The following is a 12,884-nucleotide window of genomic DNA, read 5'->3' on the forward strand; positions in this document are numbered from 1 at the left end:
TGTGGTAACTGCTAGAAAAAAATATTCATGTCTTGTTTTAAATCTAGACTAGAACGTAGGTTTCAGAGGCTACTCACTGGATTTTCATTTCCTGGTAAGCTTATTGACAACTGTATCCTAAATAAGGCTTTTAAGAAGAGCAGACAATGGAAAGCTTTGATGTTTTAGAGATGAATTAAAATGAATACATAAAACACTATTGCATACATAGCAATCGTACAAATGTTACCAGGCCTGTGGGGTCAAAAAAGCTACAAATAAACTTCTACAGGCAAAACAAAACCAAATTTCTTCCTGTTTCTTTCACTTCTGCTATATTTTGTCACTGCTGGTTTGTTTGTCCAAGGCACACAAATAAAATCTGTGAGGAAAAGCAAGGGACATCACCTGACCCAGTGAATTCAATACTGGGGACATGTGACAGTGTCACACAAACATACATATCCCGTCACTAGCAGCCAGCAACTAACTCATCAGTCACATTTTTCGAACAGATGGGAGCAGAAGTTCAACTTCACAGATCTTTCTTTCTTAATATTTCATTTATTCGATCCGTTCTCTCACTTGAAGCTACCTATAGCAGGCTCACATAGACAGCCCAACATTTTAAGGACTGTTGAATAAGCTTTTTCCTAATTACTCATGATAACTACAGGAACATTTCGTCACCAGTCTGATTTCACACTGTTCAATGCTGAATATAAAGCAACAAACACATCCATGGTGGAAACAACCAGTTGGAGAAACAGACAGAAAGTCCTCCTAAAACAAGATCAGACTGCTCAGCAGCAAATAACTGAAGAGACAAAATTGTTTATCAAATTCCATGTGATAGAAAAAGTACTCTAGCTTTTACTTCTTTGTTAATGAAGTTTGACATTGTCCTTGCATCACATTGCAAATCTTTACTTAAAAAATATGGGGAAGGATTCACATAAAAGGTCACCGTGATACTAAGATAAATACTCCAAACAGCCTCTCTTTGCTAAGCAAGAGGAGTGTTGCTTGGCCCGTCTGCTTTTGAAAGTCGGGTTTGAATGAAACATGCCATGTCATTATTTTTTACTCCATGTAACAACAGCACACGCAGAGTTTAACCTACTTGGAGCTGTCACTGAACAGTCTCATAAACCATGCCGTCACGTGGCAAGAGGTGTCACAGTATCACGTTGCCTCTGTGAAAAGGAGCCATTCAGTCTCCTCCGGAGGTATCATCATTAAAACATACACTTCTTTTTCTTTTTCCTCCAAAATTGACTGCCACAGACCTAGTTTTCACATATTACCACCTTGTATTTATTCATCACCTGATGAAAACCAACCGACCAGAACCAAAACTGCCTCTGCAACCAATCCCCAACCCCTCCCCAAACCAGAGCAGCCTGCTGTCCCTCAGCCTGGCACAGAGGATCTGCAGACCACGGCACGAGGATGACCCCACAGGTAGAACACCCTAAAAAAGGAGCCCAAGCCAACACCCCAAACATTGCATCATTCATCTGGCAGCTCAACACAGCGATCTTGCACGCCCTTTACTGCTACTAAAACCAACATTTTCAGCTGGAGAAATCTCAGGCAAGTAGAATACCTGACTGCTCCCTACAGATACACAGACAATCTGAGAATCTCTCCTTAAAGCAGGACTAATATTTACAGTTCATCTAAATTTATTCCAGTGTTATCACGAACAATGAAAGCAGAATTGAACAGCAGATTTTATGGCCACTTCTGCCACAGAAATCAAATTACCCTCCCCTTCCTATCTCCCCTATCCTGCCCAACGAGCACACTTTGGGACAGGTCTGTTCCTTCTCACTCGTTCGATACACAAAGCACCTGCTTGTTCTGTGGACTTCTGCTGCTCCCAGGGTGACAGAGCTGTACCAGGAATGGCCTTGAGATTCATCACAGCTCCAACGACAAAATCAGCCCCATGCCTGGATGGAAGATGAGGTTGAGGAAAATGGACTAGCCAAAGCTTGGGAGCCTGCGGGATGCCTCCCCACCGAGCCATGTTCCAGAAGGAGCCCAGTCACTGCTGAGCAGAGAGCTTGATGGAAGCACACACTGCTACAGCCAGACCTCTTCCAGCTTCTGTGCTACCTGAAAGAACCTACCTGGGATCACAAAGCAACAGGAAGAGAGATTTTTATCAATCAATAATCCATTTTCTCAGAGATTAATCACCAGGTAGGCACATTATCGTTAGAGAACGGTATTTACTTTTTCTGAGTTGGGAACGGATATCTATAGACCATGCACAGAGTTTTCAGCAGAGATTTCCTAGAAATTGTTGCTTTATCATAAAAATCACAAAATACCTAGGTTTCCTCCAGACATTCAGCAATTTGCAGCTTGAAATATATTTACATGGAGAAGCAGAACAGCTGCTTCCAGACAACAGCCTGTGCTCCACCAGACACGCTCTTTCTGACAAGGAGACGCTCAAGAATGCCAAACTCCAGGTTTGCAGACAAGACTTGGAGACTGCCTGCAAAGCAGTCACAACCTAGTAAATACAGCTCAAATTAGACTTTTATCAAAACATTACCCACCTGACCTGAGTGCTCCCAAACCGTGACGAAAACCAAGCACATTGCAAGCCTGATAGCACACAGATCAGATCTGTACATTCGACCGAATAAATAGGCGTTAAATTCAAAGAGATGATTTCAGGATTTGGAGCAACATTTGTTATCTACCCTTTTTCTCCTTAAGGCGAAAAACATGCAGACAACAAGCATAACCTTTATCAAGTATGTGGGTGCAGTATTGAATTTCATAGATTCTCTGTTGTTTAAAATGGATTTTATAACTGAACTGAACACAGCTGAACTGAGATATTACCAAGTCAAGAGAGCCAACAAGGCTGGTGTCCTGGACTGAAACACAACACTTGTGACCTTGTCTCTGCGCTGTCCATTCTTCTCACCTCACATGGTCAATGCTAGACAGTGGTGTTGTTTTCTCCTGGTTTTAAGAGCTGTTGTATTTTATATGCTGGTATAGGGCCTATTTACAACACAAAGCAACATTTTTAAAATTTTTGTGATGTTTGGAGATTCCTTGGAGCTGAAGATGAAATTATTAAAGAAACTATAAATTCATGCCTTAGCATAAAATAAATCCATCTTTATAATCCCTCATCCTTATAAGGACAGAGGATAAATACCACCCCGTTGGATGGCAATACCATTTTGCATGAGGAATTGATTCCAGGTATTCAAACAGTACACCCAAATGATCGAGAAAATTCATCCTTCCTCACTGACTGCTGTGGCATAAATATTCATTATTTTGCTAGTCAAACACAGCTTTTGGGGGGCTTGGGATTTGCTTGTTTGTTATTAGGTGAAATTGAACGTCCTTTTCCTGATTTTGATCTAATTCTTAGTCTCCTTGAGGAAAAACCTCACAGGTTTAATGAGAAAGAAGATTAAAAAGCCCCATGCAAAGCAGTTTAAGCAATTATTTCAAGCTGCACTCTGAAGACCAGCTTTCCCCCTCCCCCTCTTATTACATAAAGTATATGATCCTCTACAGGCTTATAAACCTTTCCAAGCTCATATTAATCACAGATTAATAAGCCAATCACTTTTTCCTTCAGGATCACAAGAAACATTGATAACACCTTTGAAGAAGTGCTGCTGAAATCACTATTTATCTGCTGTCTTAAACTTTTCAGTGCTAACTGGCTCACAGCAAAGCTACTGAGCCTTGGTGAGCTGCCACCTGAGCAACTTGCAGCTCTAACTGTTACATGATCACCACGCCAGCTAGGGAAAAAAAAAAAAAAAAAAAGAGAAGTTGCTGAGGTTTTAGTTACTAGAAGACTTTCAGTGGAGAGATTATTTTCTGAAAGTTGTTACTGGCAGTTTGTTGGTAATGCACTGATAGGACTTTTACACTATGAGCTCTGCATTTTCTGGGTCTGTTGGTAAGGGACCCACCACACTGATCAAATCCTCCAGCTTTAATCAAAATCTTTTTTCCCCTATTAGGGCTAAAACCTTCTCTAAACAAGGCGATGTCTTTAATCCAGAAGCAGTATGTCTGCAAATATAACACTGTCAAATGGGCTTTACTCAGACTTCCACCTTTATAAATCAAGGACTACATGAAGAACAGTGTTACTGAATAGCAAACATTCAACAAAAACTAGCAATATTTGAGAATCTCTTTTATAGTTTTTAGAAAGGAAATTCCATTTTGAAATAGTAATACTGATTGCTTGTTACTATACAGTAGGACTAGGTAACATATTTAGAATGTTTGTGATATTCAATACTCCACTTCTGACAGCAAGCAGAAACATGGAAATGCAGTGACGTTGCACATTATCAGATGTTAGACTATTCTTCATCCAACACAGGACTATTTATTACATTTTAAGATCTTAGAATACCTTAAAGACTACAGTAAGCATGCTGAGAAGACAAGTTCACTTAAACATGAGTTGTTAATAACACGATGTATACAAAGATTCAAAACCTATCTATTAGGACCAGTTCATTCCCCTTCCCACCTGAAGGAGAGAAAATAGACTGAATTTTCAAATGCAACAAGAAAATCCAAACACACCCCAAGGCACCTCAACTTACTTCCAGGAAATGTTCAAAGTCACAGATCTTTGAACAACAACAAAACCTTTCCAAACTCCAGGGCAATTACCTTTTACTATCTACTAGGAGGAAAATTAGCTCTGTCCTAACTGAAACCAGGACAAAAGCCTATTGTTTTATGGCATCAAGGTTCAGTATTTTCTAGGAAAACAGCAGAATGGTGTTGCACAAACATGGCTAACCTCATAACAAAGGCCAAAGACATTTTAGACGTAGTGCCCATTAAAAACCTCAGAAGTAGTAATGAGATCTGAGAGAAAAAACAAAGGTGCAGGAAGTAAAGGAAGCTTTACAAATCTGCAGTCACTCCAGAAAAATCTAAGGGAGGCTTTACTTGAGTTCAATTGACGGAACAACCAAAGACTTTACAAGGCCTCTTGCTTTTACCAACTGAAAACCAAACCTTGCCATCTTCTCAAGTTGAACCATCTTACTGAATATATATCATCAGATACAACACCTCTATGGATTGAAAAGCAAGATCATGACGACTTCCACGAACAAAGAGCTGAAAGTTGGCAGAACCGGGCTGTGTGTACTTATGGGGAATTATAGCAGGGTGTAGGAACGAACCCACACATAACACAAATACATCTTGAAACTGTAACTGAAGAGCTAGATCTCAACATACCTTTTTCATTTCATTTTCTAGATTTTCCTCCTCTTGACCTTCAGACAGACGCCTTCTTAACTCTGCTATTTCCCGTTCCACATTTTCTCGATACTGATTCCACTGAGCTCGTTCCTGCTCCAACCTGTGATGATACTGGAGCTCATAGTCACGAACAGTCTCTATAAAACAGCATTTCCAAAACTTACTTTCAATGCAAGATGCACAACAGAGCTTTATGAATTTCATCTCCAACCAGCCAATGATTTTTCATAGTTGACCTAAAGTAGGACATCAGTTAAGTCTTCCTTCCCCTCTCTTCCCTTTGACTCTTACCCCTGAAAAGCAAAAGATACTAAGAAACTACATTTCAGTTTGGGCCATTGCTAGAATACAAACAAACCAGCCCTCCAAACCGTACAGTCCCTAATTTCAAAACAGCATACCTAACATCCTATTTAGCAATATGTTTTGCACCTTTCAGCACATTATCCAGACAAACTACTGAAATCCTACTTCCTCACTCTAAAATGCAACTATAGACTGTAGACTCAGGATATTATGATCTTGTTTGTGAACCTTGAAGAAAACAGCCAGTTATGGCAACAATTTGTTCCCAGTTTACATCCTATATTTTATTCCTTGAATATAGTTTGTCTCAGAAATTAGAACAGCTGCACAACATGCAAAGATAATAAAGAATAGCTCAGAAACATCTAGAAAAAAAAAAAAAAACACACACAAAAAAAAAACAAACATGAAGACCCAGAGCTGAAAAACAGCAACACATGCAGTAACTAGCCTGGGGAAAAGTCCATGTGATGATATTGGAGGGACACAACTGTCTGACAGCAGAACTGTGTTTACACAGGAGAGAACAGAATCATGCTGTCAGCCTAAAGCTGTTTTCAGACTTGCCAAATCACATGTATTATACTTATCTTCATGAAGGATGAAGTATCACATTCCCAGTTCCTCAGAAATGTTTTGTATATATGTGGAAATTCCCACTGCCATGATTCCTTCTAACTTTTATCTCCATATTACCAGAAAAGAAGAACCAAGCTCCTTTTGCCAAGCCTAGAAATTATGCTTGATCTGCCCATTCTGTAGCTCAGTTTTGCCAAGCCATGAAGAGCAACTTTCCATACTCTGTACGAGAGCATACATAAATCACAGAATGCATGCTAAGGAGGTGTCTGATCTCAGTGGCAGTGGCTTGTCAGGTTGTTACCTTTCATTACAGCTTGCAGTGAGGCCACTTCTTCTTGCCACTGTCTCTTCACCTCATCGATAGCTTCCTGCTTTGTATTCTCAGAGACAGTGGCTATAGCTTTGATGTTCTCCATTTCAGCATGAGCTTCCATCAGTTGTGTCCGCAATTGTCCCAGATCATCTTGGGCTGCTTGAAGCACTGCATTTTGTCTTTTCAGGTCCTCTGAAAAGTATTATTATTTCCATTTAGCTTGATTAAAAATAAATTCAATCTGAAGAGTATCCACAGTTGCTATGACAAAGAGCAGTGCTCTAACAAGGGCAGGGAGGGAAGCGCTGATATAACAGCATCTACCTATAACAACTGAACAAATGTTAGCAGGTATCTTTAGGGAACATTATCTTGAATTCATTTGCCCTTGTCTTTTATTTGACTTTTACTTGAAAAGTGACTCTTTTTTTGCTGATGCAGCCACAAATCAGACAGTGTAGCTGTAACCTATGAATGAACATGCCTGGTGAAGGTGAACTGTGCTTTTAATTAGTTCAGTACTATTTAATTCATTCTGGTAATGAATTTGGAAAAGATAAAACCAACAGAGAGGAAGACAGTTCTTCACCATTTTTGGCACCAACTTGGTCCAAATTTGGACAGAATACTTTGTATTCTAGACTAGAAACACTCTGTGAACACTACCTGGAGCCCGTATATGAAAACTAAGCAGCCAAATTTGCTCTATTGTGCCTGTTTCCACTAGAAAAAGAGATGCATTCAACTGAATGTCCACTACTTCCCTAATTGTTGCAACCAGAAGCAGAGATTAAACTAATTTCATATTATCCTCTAGAGGTTTCAGTTAATCTGAAGCAAAAGCTTTAAATGCTATATATTATACAATTAATTCTAAAAGTACTAACAGAAAATATAGTTTTATGCCCATGTAGCCTATTTCAACAGCAATAACTTTAGCAGAAAGATCTGGCCAGCATACAAAAACAACAAGCTATCTCTATTAATCAAGCCTGGTGCCCAAGACCTTACTACTTGAAAAAGAATATGAAACTCTAAGCTAATTGAGTACTAAAAAGGACATTAATCCTTGAATTAAAACAACAACAACCACTACCACCACAAAATCCTATAGCATCTATGTTATTTAGTTCCTAAATGACAGTGTTAAAGATAGCCTGCCACTGTCCCACATGTATTTTTAGGAAAGGGTCTCAGAGTACAAAGAGGGGGAAAAAGCTTTGGTGGAGGGGGGGAAGTAATTGCTTGTATATTCTTCTCTGGTATCCTTTCACTCTGGTACATATAAAAGTTGTTTTTTTTGATCATCATAATTTTCTATTTTTTGACTGTTTGGAAAAGAGAGAAGTACTGCTGATCTCATCAGCAGCATCTTGTATCTCAAATTTCCTTTCATCCAGCTGCTAGAAACACAAAGAAATAGGCCTTCTGTATGATCTGATCTTCATTATGCCTGTTGTATTTCTGCTCTCATAAGCTAATACAAGCAGCTGCAGTCCTAATGCATTATTTTTTGGGTTTGCTTTCATATGTTAAGGACAGAAAATCATCAGAATTAGAAGTAAACCAATTTGGGTCTCAGAACAGCAACTATCACTACTCTCCAAGTCTTCATTGGATATTTGAGCTCATATGGTTCAAATTTTCCTACAGCATGCTATTGAAATAAATGCCCTTGGCTAGCATTAAAATTTTTACAATGTTTTTCTGCTTACATTCTAGCTCAGATTGAAAAGTAAGACAAATTAATACTGTATGAAAGAAGCTAGCCACAAAGCATGAAAAGCACATCATCTAGACTACATCTTTCTGCTTCAGCTGCTGTTCAGAGAGAATGAGCACACTGACTTTAGAGTTGGTATTAAATTCAGGGGTGATGTGTCTGGATGTACAACAAGTTGCTCGGCTGACTCCTGTCTGTGCAGCCAAATTTTTAAATTAATTCCAAAAATTTGTTCCTGTAAGCTAAAGAGCCACCAATTGAATTTTACTCCCTACTCATCTCTTACATTCTTACTATAACTGTTTAAGACCTTACTTTTCCATTTTTGGCAAATCAAAAGCAATGTGTTATCTCATAATGGGTATGTAGCCAATTATCCCAGTATTGGAAGAAAATTATCTTAAATCCTAACTAGGATTATCCTTAACCAGAGGAAAAAAAAAATTGTGGTGTGCATGTGCAAATGGGAAGCAGTAGTTGGCATTACAGAGGTTATTCTTCATATAGGCTTTACATACAGCTAAAGTTTATTTAAACTTTCAAAGAATCCAGAAAATAGAGAACTTACCTTCCTTAGCCAAGTACAGCTCCTTAAATTTCGCTCTCTTTTGATTAAATTCTTGCTCGAGTTGCTGCTTGGTGCGCAGAAATTCTGCATTGACCTTTTCCAATTCTGCCACCCGTTGTAGAAGAGCAACTAAAAATAAAACAGAAGATAAGGTACGTCACTAACAGTTAAGGCATCCCATTCTGCAACTTAGAGGTTTGAGGCTTTTGCTTTTTGAAGTATATTTATTAATTAGTTCAACTGTTGCCCCACAATAAATCAGAACAACCAGTGAGAGTCCTTTAAGCACAGAGGGAAGGTAAGTTCTCTTAGACTGCAGCATCAAATCGCAGTAGGTATCTCCACAGCTATTTGGGAACGTGGCAGGGAATTCTATAGAAAACAATTCCCCCAAAGAAAATCATACTTCTGTAAATACACCGAAGAAAGCAATTGGGAAAAAACAAACAAAAAGCCCGTGAAGGCCGAGCATCAAAGCACCAAGTTCTCAAAGGCTAAGGTTGAAGAAAACTCAACAACAGCTGCTGAGCTAACAACTACAGACAAAAAAAAAATCATAAACTAAAACATGATGCCTTGATGTCTCCTGCCTTCAGTTCTGCACTTCCATTAACACATTTTGCAAACTACATTCATTCAACCAAACTGCCAGAAGTTGACCACAATCTATGGAGAAATAACTGATCATCAGATCAAACGCTTCCTGTTTCCAGCAGGTAAAAATCCGTAAGCGAGCACATATATATCTGCATTTTCCAGTATTTACTGCATTAGCAGATGACCTGGTGGTATGGCAAACAAAAGGAATAGTATTAAGTCCACAAGGCACTGAAGACTGTTACAACACGATCACCACAACGCTGCATGACACTATAAAGAGTGAGAAGCACAACCGCCACCCCTGTAATACTGATCTTCATGTGCAATATTAACTACTTCACACCTCAAGAAGCACAGGCCTGCTTTAGGTGCCAGAGGGTTTCCTACTATACACCTCAGAACTCAAATTCAAAATAGAAACAAGAGGCAGATGAGCTCAAACAAAACCCACCTCCATGCGGCAATGCACTGAGCAAACAGCGTTCCTCTAAGCAATCCTCTATCTGTTCTGCAAAAGCATTTTATGGACATGTTCCAGCTCCGTCTGGTAGAAAAGCTGAATCACTTTGTTTCAGTTATAGTCCCTACACAGCACAGACTACATACACAAAATATTGATCCATCAGACACGCTTACATAGCCCACCCAAAACACTTACCACTAAAACCAAGTACAGAAAACGTAGTACAGTGGCCACACAACTTCAGCAGCAGCAAACATTGAGATTTGCAAAGCGGTGGCAGCAGATCTACAGCTTACAGTGGTAAAATGCTGGCTGGTGAACGCCATTGAGGCTGTGTGTGTTATGTTTATTTTTAGTACCAGATGACTTAGAGTAACTGCAGACATGAACAAAAGGATCTTTTAAATGCACTGGTATGTTTTACTGATCGCTGTTTATGAGGGCCTGTGGTATTATAAAACGTAGTGCTTAAGTTATCTGCTCAACTCCATGCTGGATAAAAGGTATATGTAGCTACAGAACCAAAGAAATCTTCATTTCACTTTTTCAATTGAACTTTCAGTATCAAGACATCAGCTTTCCTGGCCACCCTCTCTTATTGGGATTCTGCAAGGCAAACTGCACAGGGGAACTCTCCAGAATGCAAAAGAAACCTGCAGCAAAGACAGCTCACTGAGAGGAAAGCTTCAAAGGAGCTCAGAAAGCGCCTGGATCAAAACCAGGACTGAAACAGCATGCGTGGAGCCAGGCCCAGGCTCGACAGCACTTCCCAAGGCTAAAGAGCTGCCTTCGATCTCTTGCAGAAGGGTAAGCCTATGCTTCCACTCCCCACTGGCTCGAGAGAGATCGATGCTGGAAGCCAAGGCAGCCAGGCAGCAGGGCTGGAGGCGCCTGGCGGAGCCCCCACAGCCACCACGCCGCCGCCTCAGAGCCAGGCCAGGCCAGGCTTGGAGGAGGCGCTTCTGGTGCCATGGCTTCGGCTCTTGAAGGGACGCGGTGACAGGCTCTAATATCTAGGGAAGGCTGGATTGTGCCACAGCCGGGCAGGTGCCCAGAGCCATACACACAAGTTGAAAAGAAAGCAAAAAGGAATCTAGGCATCACTTGCCGTATGACCGACATTTTGAAGACCTCACAACAGCGGCTGTGCTACTGCTCCCATCAGAAAGCAAACTTTGGCTGTGCAAAGCAACCAAATTATATTTCTTCTGAAGAGAAGACTTGCTTCTGCCGAGGACGGAGGGCAGAGGACACCACAAGAGCCAACACTTTAAGCTGAGGCAACAAGAAGTTCGGCCTTCCTAAACCCTCCCGCCCAAGCAGAGAGGGGTGGCAGGGTCACCAAGCAGGAAATGGAAATGAAACTTCAAGTGCTTTTGTTTTTACAGTGTGGCCTTTCTCTCCAGCCTGCCAGTTGCATGTAAAAAGAAAAAAGTGAATAACCTGGCACTACAGTGCTCTGGCTGCTGCCAGGCCAGCTGTAGGCCCTGGGAAGAGCAAATGGCGACAGGTGAGATCTGCAGGCCACACATCGGCACAACTATGTGTTAGCACTATTGCTTTCATTCATGTACTAGGCTCAAAGTGTTTTTACCACCCGTATGAGGTATGTTCAGGACAGATCCTGGCGTTCCACACACAGAAGAGGAGTTTCCCCACACCAGCGTTATCCACATTTCACTAACACATGCACCCGAGGAAAATAAATCATATTATATGTCAACCCCCAGAAATGCGTATGTGTAAAAAGAAAAGCAGGTTATTTTTAAGACATCATCACAACTACCTTCTTTCTACTAAGTGAAAATGGTTATATTTTCACAAAAAGATTGTCTTTTCAGTGGATATGGTTTGTACGACAGCAATACAGACACTCCACTTTCTAGAACGAACCCAAATTTGAACTGCCAGCTGCAGGTAACCGCAGGCCACATTACACAGATTAAAGCCTGCCTGGAAAAGCACTGAAGTCACTGGCAGGAAAGGGACATTCAGAGATTTTCAATTAGATCACTGTCATTTATAGCTGAAGTCTTGCTCTGAAGTTAGGCCCAAATCACCTCAGTTCTGTAAAAGAGCTGAGAAAGAAAAGTTTTTATTTGCCATCATAGGCTGCCAAAAAAAAAAAAAAAAAAAAACAAAACAAAACCCAACCACCAAAAACTGTTCATTTTGGAATTGTTCATGAATGGGAGCACCATACACAGAAAGGCTGAGGACATCGATGAAGCACACAGCGAACCGCTCTATGACAGGAGCCACCATTACACGCCGGCCCCCAGGAGGCAGGGAGCACTCTGTATCCCCTAAGAGAGGCAGTATGGGAGGCCTAACTCCCCAGTTTGGACCCTAACTCATTAAGAAGCAAACAAAAACCCTACAGACCCACTTGGTAACTCACAAAACAGCACCGATAAGAGTTTAAACTAAAATTGATAGGCCGAACTGAAAATGAAGCAAGCAAACCAGAAGTCACTTTGGCCAACCATTACTCTACAAATAAGGCTTTTTTTTAGGGTATTGGGGACTACTGATGGCAGTCAGACAAACCAAGGGCATTACCAGCTTTGTTTCTAACGAACTACACGGATGTTGTATAGGTACTTCATGTCAAGAGCAGGGATCACCATCTACCTGTTTAACGTTATAAAACACACTGCATGCTATTACATGGCTTAACCAGGTGGAAGAACTCAAAAGAAGGGCAGCAAAATCCACTTATGAGTGGAGCCATCCATTTACGAGAAGGCTATGAGACTATTGGAGCACGTAACAAGAAACTACAGTGAAAAAAAGACCAAACTTTCTCTTAAAACAACACAAGGCAAGGTTTCAACATAAGGCAAACACACGAACAAGCACACGTCCTATATGTGACTAGTTACTTAAACGCTGCTTCACAGATCAGCTCCCAAAAGGATTAAATTTTATCTATGACAGTTCCCAGTTATGCAAACATGTAGTGACCATTCCTGAATTAAGACAGACAAAGCCGATTATCACCAAGTTTATTTTTGAGTACTAGGTCTATTTATAAAATTAATACCACAAA

At 40.5% G+C, this 12,884-nt stretch overlaps 1 protein-coding gene across 2 annotated transcripts in view; it reads right to left on the reverse strand.

The window, feature by feature from the left end:
- Positions 1-12,884, reverse strand: part of RABEP1 (rabaptin, RAB GTPase binding effector protein 1) — a 48,806-nt gene that overhangs the window by 21,335 nt on the left and 14,587 nt on the right. For both annotated transcript variants that reach the window (XM_082776345.1, XM_082776344.1), the window contains exons 2-4: positions 8,770-8,898; positions 6,467-6,670; positions 5,254-5,414 (exon numbers count right to left, since the gene is read on the reverse strand). In XM_082776345.1, the coding sequence (XP_082632471.1) occupies positions 5,254-5,414; positions 6,467-6,670; positions 8,770-8,898 (494 nt within the window). The remainder of the gene's footprint in view (positions 1-5,253; positions 5,415-6,466; positions 6,671-8,769; positions 8,899-12,884) is intronic.

Source organism: Aythya marila (genome assembly GCF_965140915.1).
Source record: "Aythya marila genome assembly, chromosome: 20".
NCBI classification, from domain to species: Eukaryota; Metazoa; Chordata; class Aves; order Anseriformes; family Anatidae; genus Aythya; species Aythya marila.